This window comes from Salvelinus fontinalis, chromosome 35 (assembly GCF_029448725.1).
Source record: "Salvelinus fontinalis isolate EN_2023a chromosome 35, ASM2944872v1, whole genome shotgun sequence".
Lineage (NCBI taxonomy): Eukaryota > Metazoa > Chordata > Actinopteri > Salmoniformes > Salmonidae > Salvelinus > Salvelinus fontinalis.
The window spans coordinates 32805666-32826971 of NC_074699.1; the positions used below are offsets into that span (position 1 = coordinate 32805666).

The following is a 21306-nucleotide window of genomic DNA, read 5'->3' on the forward strand; positions in this document are numbered from 1 at the left end:
GTTTACGTCTCTTCCTGTGAATCCTTCTTGTTGTTTTCTTTTAACCCTTTAGGTGGCGCTGTTTTCTGGTGTCACGTCAAGCAAACAGCATCGCTGAATACCTTTATTTTGGAATTACCACAAATCTGTCTGGACCATGCATATTAGACACTAGACACGAAACACGACAGCACACAGTTGATCATTTCCACACAATCCGAATGCGGCAGAGCAAAACTGGTTTGCAACAAGCCAAGCATTCTTGAATAGTTTATATACTCGTTTTTTAGTTCATACTTTCCAGCTAACTTCTGGATAATTGTCAAATCTTTGAAACAAAGCTCCACCCCCTCCTTGCAGACAGACAGCCTCTGGTACCATCCTAGACAAAATATACATTTGTAGTGCTTTTAATAAGCGTTAGGCTTCAGCTGGCCACCTGCTTGAAAGGATAGTCTCTGAAAGAGGTAGTCCTTTAGTCGCTTCAACAGATTGTAAAGAATAATGCTCTAACAGACTCACATAGTTTATTTTCATTTCAACCATTTGATATCTGTGATGTACTAAGTGCCTTTCTAAAGATCGGTGTAAAAAACATCCACAGGTGCTGATTCACTTGACCCCTTCTTTTTACAGCTCTCTGTGCATAGAGGCGGGAAGTAGGGTTGCTGAGGGTGTTGCAGCTCCCCCTGAAAAATCTGAATAAATATATATGTATATATTAATGTAATATTCATCTCTCTCTCTCTCTCTCTCTCTATCTATATATATATATATATATATATATATAGAGAGAGAGATAGATAGATAGATAGATAGATAGATAGATAGATCGATCGATCGATCGATAGATAGATTAATACATAAAGGCAGAGATCCTTATGATAATTACCGCCAATCTCCAAGTTATCTTGCCTAGCCAACTCCCAGCTACAAACTTTTTTAACATCTCACTCTATTCTAAATATGCACTAGTCTGGTTTTAGAGCTGGACATAGAACCGTTTCAGCTACTATGCTTGTTTTAGATGATGGGATTGCCTAGATCATAAAAAACATTGTGCTGCCTGATTTATAGACCTTTCCAAGGCATTCAAAACCGTTGACCATTCCCTAGTCAGAAATGGGCCTGGACAATAAGTATTTCAAATGGTTTAAGAGCGATCTGACAGACAGGACACAATGTGTGCTTTGTGATGGTGTCAAGTCTAGTTTTCTCAGTATTACGAAAGGTGAACAGCAGGGGTCGGTATTGGGACCTGTTCTTTTTAATGTTTATATAAATAATATTGGTCTATGTATTAAATCCTCTAATATTCATCTGTATGCAGACGATATGGTTATGTATGCCAATGCACCGACTGTTGACCAAGCTATGTTAGAGCTGCGATCTGATTTTGTTGCATTACAGAAAGCCCTTGTTGATTTAAAACGTGAACTTAATGCAGGCAAAACTAAATTTATGTTGTTCTTTAATTCACTGAAAAATGTCTCAGATCGGCTACATATTCACTCATTGGATGGCTCTCTCTTCAACCAGGTTCCCGCCTATAACTATCTGGGCTTTGGATTGATAAAGATGTCACTTTTAAAAACATACTGAGGTTAGTTAAAAAGCTAAGATTTAAAGTGGGCTTATTTTTTAGAAATAGATCTTGCCTCTCCATGAACAGCAGGAAGCAGATTGTACAGTCAACTTTCCTGCCAGTTCTTGAGTATGATGACACCATTTACCTGATTGCAGCAGCCACTACTCTTAGTCTTAAACCTTTGGATGCCGTCTACCATATCACCCTTCACTTTATTACAGGTGACAGTTTTAATACTCATCACTCCATCCTTTATCAGAAGGTCGTCTAGACCTCACTAAAATCCCGTAGATCACTTCATTACTCCCTTCTTGTTTACAAAGCTCTGCTTCACAAGCTTCCAACCTACCTCACTTTCCTGTTGAAATATAACAATATGAGATACCAAACCCATTTGCAACTCAAGGTTCCACTTGTCTCCACAAAGTTGGTTAAATCTGCCTTTAATGTGAACGCACCACAGTTATGGAATAACTTACAAAACAAACTCCACCTGGATTCCCTGGTACCAATAGGGCAGTTTAAAAGTCTGTTGTTAAATGAGTTCGCTGAAGTGTGCAATTGTTCCAATTGACTATTATAACTTGTTGTAATAACCTGATGTCATGTATTTATATCTGTCTTGTAGTTTATTTTTTATCTTTTGTTGTTGTGTTGATGTTTTTTTTTCCCCGGGGCACCATTGCAAATGAGTCACTGGTCTCAATTGGGCTCTCCTGATTAAATAAAAGTTTTAAAAAAAATTGTAGGCCATGGAAATATGTTATCTGATGGATTTATATTACCATACATAGAGTAGGCCTATGGCATTTAAATAGCCTATATTCAAGATGGCCATATAGCTCATCATCACTTTGCTCAGTGGTTTCCAACCTTTTTCAGTTACTCTACCACCAACTGAATTTTGCTCTGCCAGGACCAGGGGTCCTAGTATCTACAAGCATTGAAAAGAAAACACTAAATTATGTAATATGCCAGGGAGATATGTATACTGTAGCTAAGAAAGTAATACTAAGTGTATGTTGTGTAGTAAGATGTTAGTAGCCCATGTGCCTCAGCCTAATTATTTGGTCTATTTACCCCTCTTAATTTCACCTACTATTCTGACTTGGTTGTGCACATGTGGCCTATAACCTGTTTAAGAGAAATGTAATTATAGAATGTTGTAAGAGCTTTCATTGTCTGCTTATATGCCCCCCCTTATTTATTCTACAGTTCTGCAGTTCCAACCAAGATTTACATGATAAAATGCCATTGATCACGTGTCATGTTCAGGGACGTGAACTCCACTTGTGGGATCATGCGTCGACAACAGCAGTCAAAATAGAATTTAGCGCCATAGGAAAGGGGATTTCAATGCTTTCCAGTCGCTTCCGCTCCTTGCTTCCTTCTCTTCATCCATACTGACCTGTGACACATAGACAGGTAAAAGCAGATAACCTAAGCCTAGGTTTCCCTACTTCTGCATTGTCAATTAGGCAGGTAGAGAAGGATGCCTTATTATACGATTGAGATGCGCACACGGTGCTGGCAGAATAGTAGTACGGCGCCGCACACGCCCAATAAAAATGCATTTGCTAGTTCTCTAAACATTTTCCTATATCACATGGTCTGAATGGAGCAACATGTTCTAGTGTTTTTTTTTAACATATATCATTTTGTGTTTTATTTTCAGTAACAAATAATGATTTATGCGCGTCGACAGTGTAAATAGAGCAATGAACACGTCTGCTGGGACGGGAGTTTTTATCTTGTCCTTGACATCAATACCCATTTCCTTTTTCTTCAACTCTCTGATCTACACTAACAGGTGAGTAGGGATATTGTCGATAATATAGTTGTAATGTGTTTTATAGCCGTTAATAACCCTTATAATGCTAGATAGTGGATGATGCTATAGTCTAGTAGTTTTGTATGCAGTCTTGTATGCAATCTAGTTTAAAGGCATTAGTAATATGTATCCTAGTTGATTTGATTCTTAGCAGGTTATTTCTGTTTAGGCCTAATTAATTTAGTATGTTTTATTTCTAGCATTGAGGCAGTCTTTTTCGCTGGATCTACAACTGTTCTTATCTTGGCTATTTCTGCATGCTTTCTATTCAAGAAGAAGGCACCCAGAGACCCTCTATTCTATGGTGAGAGTTTACACTGGTTTCCTATACATTCACCAGTGCAGGTATCCTCTATTTTAACTAAGACTTGTAGGTTTAGGCTAGTTTTTCTATACATACAGTATATCCAAAGTGACTTACAGTAGTGCATAAGTAACGGATGTGAAATGGCTAGCTAGTTAGCGGGTACGCGCTAGTAGCGTTTCAATCAGTTACGTCACTTGCTCTGAAACCTAGATGTAGTGTTGCCCCTTGCTCTGCAAGGGCCGCGGCTTTTGTGAAGCGATGGGTAACGACGCTTCGTGGGTGACTGCTGTTGATGTGTCCCTAGTTCGCGCCCGTGTCGGGGCAAGGGGACGGTTTAAAGTTATACTGTTACACATACATGTTGAAATGTGCGGCCCCAGTGGGAATGGACAAGCGACGGTCCTGGACCTGGTGTTCCAGGCGCTATGCTCTACCAACTGAGCCACAACGGGCTCTAACTGCGCTGTTGTACCTGTCTTTGCTACGCACACTATACCACTCATTTTGCAGATTTTTGATTAAGGTTTTACTTTGCTATGATTTTGTTATGTGTTTGTTAATTGAAGGAACTGATTGTAAGCGCGTCTGCTAAATGACTAGAATAACTAAAATAAATCAAAGTAAAATGGAACTGTATTATTCAGTGTTCTCTTGTTCTGCCAGTGTTTGCAGTGTATGCATTCCTGAGTGTGGTAAACCTGATCATTGGTCTGGAGCAGGACAGTATCATCGATGGTTTCATCACCTTCTATCTCAAAAATGCAAGTCAACATCCCTGTGGTACACACACGGACACACACACACACACACACACACACACACACACACACACACACACACACACACACACACACACACACACACACACACACACACACACACACACACACACACACACACACACACACACACACTACCTACAGTCCAAGCCAGTGAATACAGAAATGAAAACTGACCCATGGAATGAGGAACCCAATGAAAGCAGACTTCAACAGTGTTATAGTAATATATCTTTATCATGTCCATTACAGGCAGACCCCTACATTAACACGGCACATGGACACATGATCTCCTATTGGGATGGATGTGTCCACTATCTCATGTACCTGCTCATGGTTGCAGCTATAACCTGGGGGTATGTGCTTTACATTGACTTTATAGCCGTTTAGGAGACACATCCAAAGAGGTTTAGAAAAATAACATTTAAGTGAGTCTGTTAAGACTGTATAAGTAAGTTTAATGGAGTCTATTAAAGGACCGTATAACTAACTAAGTTCAATGGAGTCTGTTAAGACTAAAGTCAATGGAATCTGTTAAGACTATATAGGTAAGGAAGCTAAAACAATCCGTTTTTTTTTTATTTAACCAGGCAAGTCAGTTAAGAACAAATTCTTATTTACAATGACAGCCTGGGAACAGTGGGTTAACTGCCTTGTTCAGGGGCAGAATGACAGATTTTTACCTTGTCAGCTCGGGGATTCGATCTAGCAATCTTTCAGTTACTGGCCTAATGCTCCAACCACTAGGCTACCTGCTGCCCTACATGCATTTACATTGATAGTAACTACCACTCAACTGTATTTATCTGGGGGTAATAACTCCTAAATAAGTCCTTATTAGGTTGTCTCATCCTTTGGCTCATGCTCACACAAAGTTAAGACCATATAAGTAAGTTCAATGGAGTCTATTAAGACCATATAACTAAGTGCAATGGAATCGTTAAGACTATATAAGTAAGTTTAATGGAGTTTATTTACGCAAGGAGGTGAGGAGGTGTGGTATATGGCCAATATACCACGGCTAAGGGCTGTTCTTATGCACAACGCAACGCATAGTGCCTGGATACAGCCCTTAGCCGTGGTATATTGGTTATATACCACAAACCCCTGAGGTGCCTTATTGCTATTATAAACTGGTTGCCAACGTAATTATAGCAGTAAAAATAATTGTTTTGTCATAGCCGTGGTATTCGGTCTGATATGCCACGGCTGTCAGCCAATCAGCATTCAGGGCTCGACCCAACCCAGTTTATAAAAGGTCTTTAAAGGAAGCTGAAACAATCACATTGATAGCAAATACCACTGAACTGTACATATCTGGGTGTAATAACTCCTTAATAAGTCCTTATTATGAGGTTGTCTCAGCCTTTAGCTCATGCTCACACATTAACAGACATAACCCATGTCAGTATCAGACATGATGACTTGGGGTGCCATATTATATACAGTGAGCTCCAAAAGTTTTGGGACATTTGACTAATTTGTTTTTGTTTTGTCTCTGTACTCCAGCAATTTGGATTTGAAATGATACTCTGAGGTTAAAGTATTGTCCGCTTTTAATTTGAGGGTATTTTCATCCATATTGGGTGAATTGTTTAGAAATTAAAGTACATTTTGTACAAAGTCCCCCGATTTTAGGGGACCAAATGTATTGGGACAAGTTAACTTTTGGTCCCATATTCATAGCATGTAATGACTACATCAAGCTTGTGACTCTACACATTTGTTGGATGCATTTACTGTTTGTTTTTGTTGTGTTTCAGATTATTTTGTGCCCAATATAAATTAATGGTAAATAATGTATTGTATTATTTTGGAGTCACTTTTATTGTAAATAAGAATAGAAGTATGTTTTTACATGAATGTGGATGCTTCCCTGATTACGGATAATCCTGAATGAATGGTGAAAAATTTTGAGCGAGAAAGTGATATAGTGTAGTGCACTAATTCTGACCAGAGCTCATAGAGGTCCTAGTTATGGGCTACAACAAGGAGCCACAGTAATGATGTGTGATGTCTGTGTTGTGTGTGTTGCCTGTCTTTGCAGGGCAAGCTACAGAGCCATCGGCCTGTACTGGGTGGGGTCCATTCTCATGCGCGTCATCGTCTACATTCCTGGAAATGTTGTGGGTGGGTGCACTCAAACGAATGGATAAAATTAGATCGTTACTTTATTGAACATGCATGGCTGATATGCTTTATCCCTGCTGAGACTGCAAATCAGTCTCAGCACGGATCTAGTGAGATTTACACCTGGACGGACGGACAGAACATGTATTGTAAATCCTCAGAGAGGAACATTATTTTCACACATGCTTTTTGATCTCTCCCCACCAGGGAAGTATGGTACCCAGCTGAGCCCTCTGTTCCTGGTCCAAATGCTCTACGTCGTGGTGTCGGTGTGGGCCTGCTTCCGCGTCTTCAGCCAGTCCTCCACCAGACAGGCTCGGACAATGGTAAGAGCCCAATCCTTCAGGGTCAAAGGTCATATGATATTGCGTTGTAACCAGATGCCATAATGCAACACTGCAAGTGACATAGTCACTCTCCATTTATCAGTAACAGGCCTACTTGTTTGAGCAATGATATATCCACCATGATTGACCACCAGGGAATTTGGTTAAAGATGCCACAGTAAAAATAGATGTTCCCAGATATTATTAGACAATTCAATGGGAATTGGCTCCTCTTGCAGAGGCCAAGCGTTTTTTGACAAAATGTTTTCATGTCAGTCTGAAGCATTTCAATCTGAAGCAATTTTTATTTTGTTCACTCAATCCTGCAAAGCTTTTTTGGTGTGCACACATCGAGCTACAAATCCTGACTTGAGCAATATCACTATCCATTAAAACAGAGAGACATTGCTGATGTTGGTGTATTTTTCTCTATATATTTTTTCTGTCAGAGTATCGATGAGGCCCAGAGGACTACGCTGGTGGAGAGGCCCCTAGACTTTCTGTTTGTCATCTACCTCGTCCCTGCTACATTTTTCTGTGTCTTCAGAGGCCTGGTAAGAACCACAGAGACATTGCCAAACTACAGATGCCAGCCAGTTGTACTTCTAATGGATCAATGGGTTACAGTGGCAGCTGCCATGTCCCCCTCACAAAAGAGGGTTAAATAAAGGTCCAAACTACATGAGAAGGATGATGGATGAAAATGTTAGAGCATGGTACTGAATGTCACTCTGAGCTGAATTAAAGCTTCTCTTACAAAATGACCTCATCATTATAGTTATACTCATTGCTGAAGAAAGGTTTGAGGCCCATTTAGCTGTTTAGAACTGGGTCTGATGTAACACTCATTGAACAGTGTCTGGCCTAGGTGGCCCTGGACTGCCCGACAGAGTGGTGTCAGGAGTACACACAGCTATATGAGCCTTACCTGAAGGACCCCTCATCTTATCCTAAAATACAGGTAAGGAATGAAAAGACCAAGCCATGGAGCACACTGTTATATGGATGATGGACTCATACGTTTGTCATGTCTAAAATAGAGGTGATATTTTCCTCTCGCTATAACAGCTGCGCTATAAATCAAACACAACATTCTAAATAACAGAAGCTTTGATACTTTAACTCTTGATTGCATTTGCATGTGGTGCGTGTCGTGCGCTGTTTAATACTAAATGTCTTGTTAAACTTAACTTTTTCCTCACGGAAATTGTTAAAGAAAAGTTACAATTTATTTTCACTTATGGGAGTTAGCTAACAAAGCAGGTGTCTTAGCAAGAGAAATTTGGCACCGTCTTATCATTAGATCAGATGAGACAGTGTCAACCTTTACATTCATATGGGATGGAGGCCTGCTGATTTCTCCTAATGCTTTAGTAGGATCTACACAGCAGATAGACTAGCACATAGAATATATAAACAGCTTGACTTTAGATCACTTAGTAATAGGGTATGGAAATATCTCAACAGATTTGAGGGTTTAGGGATGAACCATCCCTTTAAGAGGGCCCAGATAATTATAAGCATGAGTAACTGCATACTTGGAGTGTGTCTGAAAGTGGGCGTTGCAAAAGAAGTGGGTGGATCAACAGCGATGGGCGTAACATCAGTAGGTGGATTAACAGCGATGGGTTTAACATCATTAGGTGGATTAACAGCGATGGGAGTAACATCAGTAGGTGGATTAACAGCAATGGGTTTAACATCATTAGGTGGATTAACAGCGATGGGCGTAACATCAGTAGGTGGATTAACAGCGATGGGTTTAACATCATTAGGTGGATTAACAGCGATGGGCGTAACATCAGTAGGTGGATTAACAGCGATGGGAGTAACATCAGTAGGTGGATCAACAGCGATGGGCGTAACATCAGTAGGTGGATTAACAGCGATGGGAGTAACATCATTAGGTGGATTAACAGCGATGGGAGTAACATCAGTAGGTGGATTAACAGCGATGGGAGTAACATCAGTAGGTGGATTAACAGCGATGGGAGTAACATCATTAGGTGGATCAACAGCGATGGGCGTAACATCAGTAGGTGGATTAACAGCGATGGGCGTAACATCAGTAGGTGGATTAACAGCGATGGGCGTAACATCAGTAGGTGGATTAACAGCGATGGGAGGAACATCAGTAGGTGGATTAACAGCGATGGGTTTAACATCATTAGGTGGATTAACAGCAATGGGTTTAACATCAGTAGGTGGATTAACAGCGGTGGGTTTAACATCAGTAGGTGGATTAACAGTGGTGGGTTTAACATCAGTAGGTGGATCAACAGCGATGCGTTTAATGTCATTAGGTGGATTAACAGCGATGGGCGTAACATCAGTAGGTGGATTAACAGCGATGGGCGTAACATCAGTAGGTGGATTAACAGCGATGGGAGGAACATCAGTAGGTGGATTAACAGCGATGGGTTTAACATCATTAGGTGGATTAACAGCGATGGGAGGAACATCAGTAGGTGGATTAACAGCAATGGGTTTAACATCATTAGGTGGATTAACAGCGATGGGCGTAACATCAGTAGGTGGATTAACAGCGATGGGTTTAACATCATTAGGTGGATTAACAGCGATGGGCGTAACATCAGTAGGTGGATTAACAGCGATGGGTTTAACATCATTAGGTGGATTAACAGCGATGGGAGTAACATCAGTAGGTGGATTAACAGCGATGGGTTTAACATCAGTAGGTGGATTAACAGCGATGGGAGTAACATCAGTAGGTGGATTAACAGCGATGGGCGTAACATCAGTAGGTGGATTAACAGCGATGGGTTTAACATCAGTAGGTGGATTAACAGCAATGGGAGGAACATCAGTAGGTGGATTAACAGCGATGGGAGTAACATCAGTAGGTGGATTAACAGCGATGGGCGTAACATCAGTAGGTGGATTAACAGCGATGGGCGTAACATCAGTAGGTGGATTAACAGCGATGGGCGTAACATCAGTAGGTGGATTAACAGCGATGGGCGTAACATCAGTAGGTGGATTAACAGCGATGGGAGTAACATCAGTAGGTGGATTAACAGCGATGGGAGTAACATCAGTAGGTGGATTAACAGCGATGCGTGTAACATCAGCGCTCCATTATCGGTTAGACCGGCCATAGCCAGGCGCACCGGGAGTCAGTTTAATGTTTACATAGCAGGTTAAGAGAACTAACGTAGCAGGTTAGGATAATTAACATAGCAGGTTAGGAGAATTAACCTAGCAGGTTAGGATAATTAACATAGCAGGTTAGGATAATTAACATAGCAGGTTAGGATAATTAACCTAGGAGGTTAGGAGAATTAACATAGCAGGTTAGGATAATTAACGTAGCAGGTTAGGAGAATTAACGTGGTGTAACAACCTTAGGCTTAGTGGGTGCGTAGTCAGGTGCAGGAGGCAGAAAGTTCTGAATAGCGCTTTAATCAGCACCGGGCAAAATAGTACATACAACGAAACTGAGCGTCATAAAACAAAATGCCCAAAACAAGAAACAAACCCAGATTGCACTACCCCACATACAAAGTGGGAATAAACAAGCCCGCACGAAGAGCAGGCGGGCCTACCGACTTAAATATCCAAACTAAAAGTCTAAACGAGAAACATGTGAAACAAATCAGACCAAACCAACAGAAAAGGGAAAAAGGGATTGGTGGCAGCTAGTAGGCCGGTGACGACGACCGCCGAGCACGACCCGAACAGGAAGGGGAGCCACCTTCGGTAGGAGTCGTGACACGTGGCAGGTTAGGAGAATTAACGTGGCAGGTTACAAGAATTAACGTGACAGGTTAGGAGAATTAAAGCGGCAGGTTAGGAGAATTAACGTAGCAGGTAAGGATAATTAACTTGGCAGGTTACAAGAATTAACGTGACAGGTTAGGAGAATTAAAGCAGCAGGTTAGGAGAATTAACGTAGCAGGTAAGGATAATTAACTTGGCAGGTTAGCAGAGATAATGTGGCAGGTTAGGAGAATTAACGTAGCAGGTAAGGAGAATTAACGTGGCAGGTTAGGAGAATTAACGTGGCAGGTTAGGATAATTAATGTGGCAGGTTAGGAGAATTAACGTAGCAGGTAAGGATAATTAACTTGGCAGGTTAGCAGAAATAACGTGGCAGGTTAGGAGAATTAACGTGGCAGGTTAGGAGAATTAACGTGGCAGGTTAGGATAATTAACGTAGCAGGTTAGGAGAATTAATATAGTAGGTTAGGATAATTAACGTGGCAGGTTAGGATAATTAACGTGGCAGGTTAGGATAATTAACGTGGCAGGTTAGAATGAGGTTAAGGTTAGGAAAACGGTTAGGCTTAGCTAAAATGCTACAGTTATCAACAATGGACTCGTCGTGCCGCCCAATCAGCCACACAAAACGGTCTTGAGTGGCAACAAATCTGCCCTATTTGCTGATTCGCTTTCCACACACCCACTTCTGTTAATTCTCCCACTTCTGTTGACACGCCCACTTTCAGACACACGCCATGTATGCAGTTACCCATGACTCACTACTTACCTCAAACTATATAGTAGGACCCCTTTTAACCTCTATAGCTGCGTTTACACAGGCAGCCCAATTCTGATCTATTTTCCACTAATTGTTTTTTTTGACCAATCATATCAAATCTTTTCACATATTTTTCAGAGCTGATCTGATTGGTCAAAAGGCCAATTAGTGGAAAACAGATCAGAATTGTGCTGCCTGTGTAAACGCAGCCTATTATGTCTCTGCTGTGTCCTAGATGATAGTGAACATGCTTTACTCCGGTCCGTACTACATCATTGCGCTCTACGGGCTGCTCGTGCCTGGGTGTGAGTGGATGCCTGACCTCACTCTGGTCCACTCTGGGGCAATAGCACAGGTGAGTGGGGAGCTTAGAAATATAACTGGAATGAAATTACTATGTTTATTCTAGTCGTTCTATTTCTATGGTGGGGGAGTAGACCTGGTTTAAAACAGTATTTGTTTGCTTTTAAAATTGCTTTCATAGTCAATCAATCAATCAATTTTATTTTATATAGCCCTTCGTACATCAGATAATATCTCGAAGTGCTGTACAGAAACCCAGCCTAAAACCCCAAACAGCTAGAATGCAGGTGTAGAAGCACGGTGGCTAGGAAAAACTCCCTAGAAAGGCCAAAACCTAGGAAGAAACCTAGAGAGGAACCAGGCTATGAGGGGTGGCCAGTCCTCTTCTGGCTGTGCCGGGTGGAGATTATAACAGAACTATGCCAAGATGTTCAAAAATGTTCATAAGTGACAAGCATGGTCAAATAATAATCATGAATAATTTTCAGTTGGCTTTTCATAGCTGATCATTAAGAGTTGAAAAACAACAGGTCTGGGACAGGTGGCGGTTCCATAACCGCAGGCAGAACAGCTGAAACTGGAATAGCAGCAAGGCCAGGCGGACTGGGGACAGCAAGGAGTCACCACGGGCGGCAGTCCCGACGCATGGTCCTAGGGCCCAGGTCCTCCGAGAGAAAGAAAGAGAGAAGGAGAAAATTAGAGAGAGCCAAGATTTTCAAAATGTTCATAAATGACAAGCATGGTCAAATAATAATCAGGAATAAATCTCAGTTGGCTTTTCATAGCCGATCATTAAGAGTAGTTTGATTGAGCCTACCTGGAGTGCTAGATGAGTGGGATTTGCACTTATGGGACTGTGGCTTTGGTTTCATTGTCAGGGAAGTTCAATGAAGCTCAATTTAAGTTTGACAGGTGATACAAATACTATTTGAACCCAGGTCCTATGGTAACTATTGCAGCTTTGAATATTAGCCAGTTTTTCTCTCTCTGGCACAGAAAGCAGTGACAATTGCCCGCTGTGTGCTATAAAAATAAGTAGGTTCCCCTTCCTACATGCTGATCTTGGGTGAGAGGATCCTAGAGCTATACCTAGGGGATATTTCAGCTATACAAATTCCAGTGTTGTCTTAGATAAATTATGTGAATGACTGTGGCTCTGCCCATGGTTAACTCATCTGTATTCCTGTGGACAAGCTGTAGTACTTCAGAGACCAGTGCACGCACACACACACACACACACACACACACACACACACACACACACACACACACACACACACACACACACACACACACACACACACACACACACACACACACACACACACACACAAATACACACACACAAATACACACACACACACATACGCACACACATACGCACAGACACACGCACGCACACACACACATACGCACAGACCACACACACACACACACACACACACACACACACACACACACACACACACACACACACACACACACACACACACACACACACACACACACACACACACACACACACACACACACACACACACACACACAGAGTCTGATTAGTGCTATAAATACCTGGGACAAGGGCTCAGGGAGCGCGCTGTGTATGGCCGGTACGGATGCATCCCCAAGGACCGGTGATATTTGCTGAAGCAACTGACCCACAGTGTGCAGGCTTTTGTTCCATTATTGTGCTAAACAACACACTTGATTCACCTGATCAACAAATCATCACACCGTGTCTTGATGAATTGAATCAGCTTTTAGTCACACACAGACATTGGACCGACACATTCTTTCTCAGGTGGATTTACCTTGCTTGCAGGCCTATTTCCCTTCGGGTACAATACATTTTGGTTGGTTGGTTGATTGATTGGTTGATCGCTCAAAATGTGTGTATGTGTACCACTAAAAGCTTATTTAAAGATCACGTGTGTAGTTGGAAGCAGCAAACAAAACAGTGAGTGGCTGCCATTGCTTTGTTGTGAAGCCAGTAGGCTGTCCTGTGCCATCAGTCCCAAGAGAGACAAAAGCTGAGGCCATCTTTAGACACAGCAGGCACGTTGACTAGCCAGGCTAAATATAGAGGTAGAGAGAGGTCGAGTGTACAGACAGACAGACAGACAGACAGACAGACAGACAGACAGACAGACAGGTAGACAAGCAGGAATACAGGCAGGTAGACAAGCAGGAAAACAGGCAGACAGACAGACACAGACAAGCAGACAGACAGACAGGCTCATACATCTTGTTTCAATGCCTCTCCATGCTAGGAATGACAGCAGTAGGCTACAGGGAAATAGGCCTGGTACAGAGATTGATAGTGGAAAGATATTCCACTCATGATACTGACAGAATATGACAGTGAACAGCTCAGGAGAGTGTAGGTCTATGCTATGGTACAGGGTTCATAGAAGACGTATGGTATGCTTGTACAGTATATAGAAGAAAAGTTTCTGAATTTATTCAACACCAGATGCGTACCAAGAAATCCAGCTATTCTAGTGTATCTTCCAGCTTTCATGTTGAGATTGTCAAGCGGATCCTTCATTTTTTTTCCTTCTTTCTCCTCCTCATCTTCTACCTCTTTTCTTCTACCTCTCCACTTCTTGTTCTTATACTCTCTCTGTCTTATCTTGTCTTCTCTCCTCCTCAGGCCCAATTCTCCCACATCGGTGCATCTCTCCACACGCGGACGCCGTTCTCCTACAGAGTACCAGCTGACAGCCAGATTGTCTTTCTATTAGTCAACGCCCTGTATGCCATCGTACCCCAAGCCTTCTGCTACCGCTGTGTCACTAGCCCTGCCTTCTTCTTCAGAGACCAACAAAATGACAAGAAGACTGGCTGACTGACCAACTGGCTGACTGACCAACTGGCTGACTGACCGACTGACTGACTGGCTGGCTGACTGACTGACTGGCTGGCTGGCTGGCTGACTGGCTGACTGACTCAGGCCCTGACTACACAGAAACCAGTCCAATAGTATCTGTCACTTTCTGACCATAGTTCTTGTGTGTTTTACTTGTTTTAGTGTTGGTCAGGACGTGAGCTGGGTGGGCATTGTATGTTGTGTGTCTAGTTTGTCTGTTTCTATGTTTGGCCTAACATGGTTCTCAATCAGAGGCAGGTGTTTTGTGTTGTCTCTGATTGGGAATCATATATAGGGGACTTGTTTTGTGTTGGTTTGTGGGTGGTTGTTTCCTCTTTGTGTTCGTTTCACCAGAGAGGACTGTTTCGGTTTGCCACGTTTGTTATTTTTGTATTTTGTAAATGTTCACATTATTCGTCTGGATTAAATCATGTTGAGCACAAACTACGCTGCGTCTTGGTCCGATCCCTGCTACATCTCCTCTTCAGACGAAGAGGAGGAAGGCTGCCGTTACAGTATCTCTCTGCCTAGCATAACCTGGTGGCCAGTCTGTTTCATGTTCTGCACTGGCCAACTCCAAGTGTAGTATATTCAATACTCATAACTGTACTCTTTAGTGTACACTACTGTAGTCTCACTGCTGTACTCTACTGGCAGCAACACAACAGAGATGAGACTTAAAACAGCATTCAAGCATATCTTGCTTAGTGGTACATTCCTTTACATAGAAAGAAAACTTGATACATTTACTCTTCATTTCTGTTTGTCAGTGACTAGTCTTAGCCTATTATGGAACTGATTTAGGATCAGTTTAGCCTTTTAGATTGCAAGGAATAACAATAAATGGACAGGGGGGGCTGACCCTAGATCAGCAGCACTCCTACTCTGGGATATGTTATGAATACAGAACTGTTCTAAATGTGTTTTTAGCTAAATTACTTCTTGTATTCTCTGGTTCTGTCAAGCATTACAACGTTTACTTTTAAATAAAACAAAGTGTTTGTTGTCATAAAATGCTATATGGTGAATCAAAATAGATTGTGTTATGTTCAAAGGTGTTTGGAGAGGATTCAAAGACTAGTTTTGTGGACGCAATATTTTGATATTTGTGTCTAATTTATATTTTCAAGTGTTAAAAACCTGAAATAAATCTTGATTTGTAAAATCTGATTTGTGTTTTCTGGCTCTGTTGGTGCTCTTGCATGTGAGATGTCTGTGTTATCCAAATAATACGTGTTTGCAAACACTGAGTGCATTCCAATGAGTTTATTCTGTAAAAGTCTTGTCCATAAACAGCAAAAAACAGTTTACTTTAAACTACAAACCTTTAAAATGTAAAACATGTTCTAATTCCGAGCATTAACAAAGATTGAAAGGTTTAAATATCTTTTTTTAAATGTATGAGTTTACATTTCACACAGTATTATAATCAACTATCATCAAAAAAATAAATATAATATATTTTTCATAAAGACATAGGAAGGAGAGCAGGCTACTGGCATACCATTGATGGGAGTGTGTAACAGTAAGTTTGGATGCTGAACCAAGGCAGAAAACACAATTTTCCAGCATGCCAGACGCCAACTTTACACCAAACACTAAAGCTGCATTCATGACAAGTCGGAAACTCTGAAAATATGACTTGTAAACTCGGAGCAACGAGTTGTGTGCATTCACGTGCCTTGAACTCGTTGAGAACGCTGATTGCCTAATGGCAAACAAGCTGCGTCAATCATAAACGAAAGTACAGCTATCAAGTTTGTAAACAAATTATAGTGTTAAAAAAAACAAATAGCCTGTTTAAAAAATAAATAATGGTTTGTTGTTACATTTAACTGCCAAAAATGTAGTTATCGAGGTAATTTCCTTAGTAGGTGATGTCAGAGGTCAGCACAGGAATGATACCCGAGGTTTCCCACTTGTAAATAGTTGGAGGGTAGTTCAAATGTTGTTTTTTTCACTCGGAAGCTTGTATTTCTGAGTTTCCAACATGTCATAAATGCCTCAGGATGAATATATCGTCTGAGAAAGGTGCTTGCAAACATGGTTGTGTTATGTCTTTTTTTCTCCTTCACTGCACTGTGGAAGAAGTGTGAATGGAAAAACAGTAGGAATACTGAACAAAAATATAAACGCAACATGCAACAATTTCAAAGATTTTACTGAGTTACAGTTCATATAAGGAAATCAGTCAATTTAAATTTATTAATTAGGCCCTAATCTATTGATTTCACATGAGTGAGCATAGACCCACCCACTTGCGAGCCAGGCCCAGCCAATCAGAATTAGTTTTTCCCCACAAAATGGCTTTTTTATTGACAAAAAATACTCCTCAGTTTCATCAGCTGTCTGGGTGGCTGGTCTCAGATGATGAAGAAGCTGGATGTGGAGGTCCTGGGCTGGTGTGGTTACACGTGGTCTGCGGTTGTGAGGCTGGTTGGATGTACTGCCAAATTCTCTAAAATGACGTTGGAGGCGGCTTATGGTAGAGAAATTAACATTAAATTCTCTGGCAACAGCTCTGGTGGACATTCCTGCAGTCAGCATGCCAATTGCACGCTCCCTCAACTTGCGACATCTGTGGCATTGTGTTGTGTGACAAAACTTTTATTGTCCCTAGCACAAGGAGCACATGTGTAACGCTAATTTAATCAGCTTCTTGATATGCCACACCTGTCAGGTGGATAGATTATCTTGGCAATGGAGAAATGCTCACTAACAGTGATGTAAACAAATTTGTGCACCAAATTTGAGAGAAATAATGTTTTTGTGCATATGGAACATTTCTGGGATCTTTTATTTCAGCTCATGAAACATTTTACATGTTGCGTTTACCTTTTTGTTCAGTATAATTGAAAACGTTAAGAAAATAACTAGGTAGTTGTGTACAACAGTTGAGCATGCCACTATAGAAAGCTTTTAAAATATACCATAGCCCATTCTACTGACACACGTTAAAACCGATTCATCACTTCCCATAGAAAGATGAAGGCAGCGTAGTGCACTACAGAATGTAGGTGGTAGGGTTCCATTTGGGATGCGGACAAGTAGTTAGCTAGATCAGTCAGGTAGAATACTGGCCTTATACTCTACAGCCAAAGTCAAATATATAGATAGAGAGATAGAAAGTTAGAGAGACGGTTTGTGCACAACACTTCATACATTTATCTATGTCTTTTTCCATTCATCTTTTGCGGGTTACATAAAAGAGCAACATACAGTGATATGGATATGTTATATAGTCAGTTAAACACACATTTCAAATTTCCAGTAGCTTTCCCCAAATTCTCAGGTTTCCCATGAATTCCAGTCGTATGATCACCGGATTTCCTGCTTATTCCCTCCTGATCGCAGGAATATTCCAACCAGGATTTCTGGAAAACTGGACATTTTTGAAAATGTACTGGAATTTTGCAACCCTAAGCATTGTTTTATAAAAGCAAATCCAAGATACAACTAGTATGATCAGAACACTGCAATACCCAACATATATCAATCATCATAAACCACAAGGGAGTATATTATACTGTATAATCATAGAAGTTTTATCAAACATAGCTAACATGTTTACCTATAATGACATCATTGATGGATTAATCAGATAGTGGAGGCTAAGGGTCAATATACATATTGATTGATGCTTATTTTACACTGTTTAGATATGAAATGTGGTGTTCTGATTTTGAAAGAGACGGGGACACAAGTGTGTGTGTATGTTGTTTTGAAGCTAGTTACCTTGGCTCTAGTCTAGCCTGGGCGCCTATTGGCTGAAGCAGAGATGTACAGATTTAGTGATATACTGTAGTAGATGTGTGTTATTTTCTACATAGAGATAGACGTGAATCGCCCATTACAGTTAGTGCTAGAGGTGGTGATTATGGGAGTTTGACCATTCCAATATCACGTGACAGCAACAATGAATACCTTCCCTTCCCTCTGTAGGTGTCCACAGCACCTAATGTTCTTCTCTCAGCAACTGGTTCTGGAACAGAAGGAATACAAATATTCTAATTGAAAAATATCCTATTAAACAATTAGAATACACCTCAGAAACATAAGTATCTGACAGTGACACAGGACACAATGAAGTGATATAATAATGCTGTTTGAATGATACAAGAGAATCAGAACAATCATTTTGCTACCATGCCCCCTGGTGCCAGTATTCATGCATTGAATTAACAATATCTGCAACATTTTCACCTCCATTTTAATCTTTGCTAAATCAAATCAATTAGTAATCAAGTGTTGATCTTGCAACACTATCACTTTGCGGTACTAAGGAAGGAATAAACATACCTGTGACTGAAATGTGTCAGCAATGTCTTGTCAACTAGGGTCAATGTCACGCCAAGCATACAAACAGATCTGGGATCAGGCTACATCCACCATGGTTGGGGTCAATTCAAATTGAAGACAGTCAATTCAAGAAGTAGACTGAAATTCTGACTTAATTGTTGTACATTTTTTATATTTTATTTATATATATATATATATATATATATATATATATATATATTTTTTTTTTATAAACTGAAAAGGAGAACCTATTTATTAAAAAAATATATATATATATTTTAAATTCAAATCCTTTCCTGATTTAACTGACTTTAATTAGAATTGTCCCCAACCCTGACACCCCCCCGGGCGGCTCACCTTGCTGTCGGCAGTGTTCTGGATGATGCCGTTATCGGGGTCTCCCCCCTCCGATCCGCTCTTCTGATCCTCCTCTTTCCCGTCCTCCAGATCCTCCTCTCCAGACGAGATCCTGGACAGCTTGGACGACTTCTGGGGACAACACACACAGATCAGCACTATTTATTTATTCAGTGAATGCAAAAAAATGTGGTGCATTATTTTCTCCACCCCACAGGCCATAAGGGGCTTGCTTTTATGCCCCATCGCTGGAGGTTGGCGAGGTATGGGCCGTGGCCAGTTCTGAATATATTGAGGAGCACTACTTCCTGAGGACGTTGAAACCAGGGAGTTGTTGTGTGCAGGTAGTGATAAGGTGCTTATTTGTCAGAACAGCACTCACGCAACACTAAATGGACGTGCTTTGCTAGTGGATAGCTAGAGTCCATGATACTGTATCAATAGGTATTTCATAAAATTTCACAGATATGATTTGCTGTCTTGCAATATGTGGGAAACATAGAGTCTCATTGAACAATAAAGTAAGTACTTAATGAAGTTTAATGAATGCATCCATTGTCAACAGTGTGCCCAACTGGTGAACTGAAGTCAGGTGCAGGAGAGCAGAGCTGAGTGAACAGGCACACTTTATTTGGCAGAAGGAAAACAGTCGGACGCAACTGCGTAACGACACTCCCGCCAAAGGCAAAAGCGAATAGCGCACTCGTCACACAAACCGCAGAGCGCCGCCCGAACAAGGAGAGGAGCCGACTTTGGCGGGAGTCATGACAAACATTATTCTTTGAACTGGACAATTTTTTAAATAATTTCTGGCCCCAAAATGTTCTGTAGGTATCTGAAAAAGTGAGCATGGCTAATGATGTTTCAACCAATCCCCAGTCAGGCTTCATCAGATCTGCTCCTTGTTAGAATGTCATAATGTATTAACATCCCTGTGAGTATCATAATGTATTAACATCCCTGTCAGAGTATCATAATGTATTAACATCCCTGTTAGAGTATCATAATGTATTAACATCCCTGTTAGAGTACCATAATGTATTAACATCCCTGTTAGAGTATCATAATGTATTAACATCCTGTTAGAGTATCATAATGTATTAACATCCTGTTAGAGTATCATAATGTATTAACATCCCTGTTAGAGTACCATAATGTATTAACATCCCTGTTAGAGTATCATAATGTATTAACATCCTGTTAGAGTATCATAATGTATTAACATCCCTGTCAGAGTATCATAATGTATTAACATCCCTGTTAGAGTATCATAATGTATTAACATCCCTGTCAGAGTATCATAATGTATTAACATCCCTGTTAGAGTATCATAATGTATTAACATCCCTGTCAGAGTATCATAATGTATTAACATCCCTGTTAGAGTATCATAATGTATTAACATAACATCTCTGTTAGAGTATCATAATGTCTTAACATCCCTGTTAGAGTATCATAATGTATTAACATAACATCCCTGTTAGAGTATCATCATGTATTAACATCCTGTTAGAGTATCATAATGTATTAACATCTCCGTTAGAGTATCATAATGTATTAACATCCTGTTCGAGTATCATAATGTATTAACATAACATCCCTGTTAGAGTATCATAATGTATTAACATCCTGTTAGAGTATCATAATGTATTAACATCCTGTTAGAGTATCATAATGTATTAACATCCTGTTAGAGTATCATAATGTATTAACATCCTGTTAGAGTATCATAATGTATTAACATCCTGTTAGAGTATCATAATGTATTAACATCCTGTTAGAGTATCATAATGTATTAACATCCTGTTAGAGTATCATAATGTATTAACATCCTGTTAGAGTATCATAATGTATTAGCACCCTGTTAGAGTATCATAATGTATTAACATCCCTGTTAGAGTATCATAATGTATTAACATCCTGTTAGAGTATCATAATGTATTAACATCCTGTTAGAGTATCATAATGTATTAACATCCCTGTTAGAGTATCATAATGTATTAAAATCCCTGTTAGAGTATCATAATGTATTAACAT

General features: G+C 40.5%; 2 protein-coding genes across 7 annotated transcripts in view; one reads left to right on the forward strand and one right to left on the reverse strand.

The window, feature by feature from the left end:
- The first annotated feature begins 2832 nt into the window (after positions 1-2832).
- Positions 2833-15783, forward strand: LOC129834761 (transmembrane 6 superfamily member 1-like). Of its 6 annotated transcripts, none has more exons than XM_055900019.1 (11): positions 2833-2992; positions 3243-3377; positions 3599-3702; positions 4369-4470; positions 4741-4840; positions 6532-6614; positions 6822-6940; positions 7390-7494; positions 7809-7901; positions 11677-11796; positions 14398-15783. In XM_055900019.1, the coding sequence occupies exons 2-11, from the start codon at positions 3259-3261 to the stop codon at positions 14590-14592; spliced, it is 1140 nt and encodes a 379-aa protein (XP_055755994.1). In that variant the 5' UTR covers positions 2833-2992; positions 3243-3258; the 3' UTR covers positions 14593-15783. The 6 variants fall into 6 exon arrangements, with proteins under 6 accessions (XP_055755994.1, XP_055755995.1, XP_055755999.1 ...); XM_055900021.1 differs by having other exon boundaries at positions 2834-2992; positions 3672-3702; XM_055900022.1 differs by having other exon boundaries at positions 2834-2992; positions 3675-3702.
- An 81-nt stretch (positions 15784-15864) lies between these two features.
- hdgfl3 (HDGF like 3) overlaps positions 15865-21306 on the reverse strand; it is a gene marked incomplete in the record, with an annotated part of 14094 nt that continues 8652 nt past the window's right edge. The window contains 2 exon segments of the mRNA XM_055900025.1: positions 15865-18595; positions 19270-19401. Of these exon segments, the coding sequence (XP_055756000.1) occupies positions 18569-18595; positions 19270-19401 (159 nt within the window).

Bases quoted from the DNA above. Each gene is read 5' to 3' on its own strand.
- LOC129834761 (XM_055900019.1), top strand. From the start codon at position 3,259: ATGCGCGTCGACAGTGTAAATAGAGCAATGAACACGTCTGCTGGGACG. The intron at 4,841-6,531 runs GTATGTGCTTTA...CTGTCTTTGCAG, and splicing joins GTTGCAGCTATAACCTGGGG to GGCAAGCTACAGAGCCATCG. The intron at 7,902-11,676 runs GTAAGGAATGAA...GCTGTGTCCTAG, and splicing joins CATCTTATCCTAAAATACAG to ATGATAGTGAACATGCTTTA.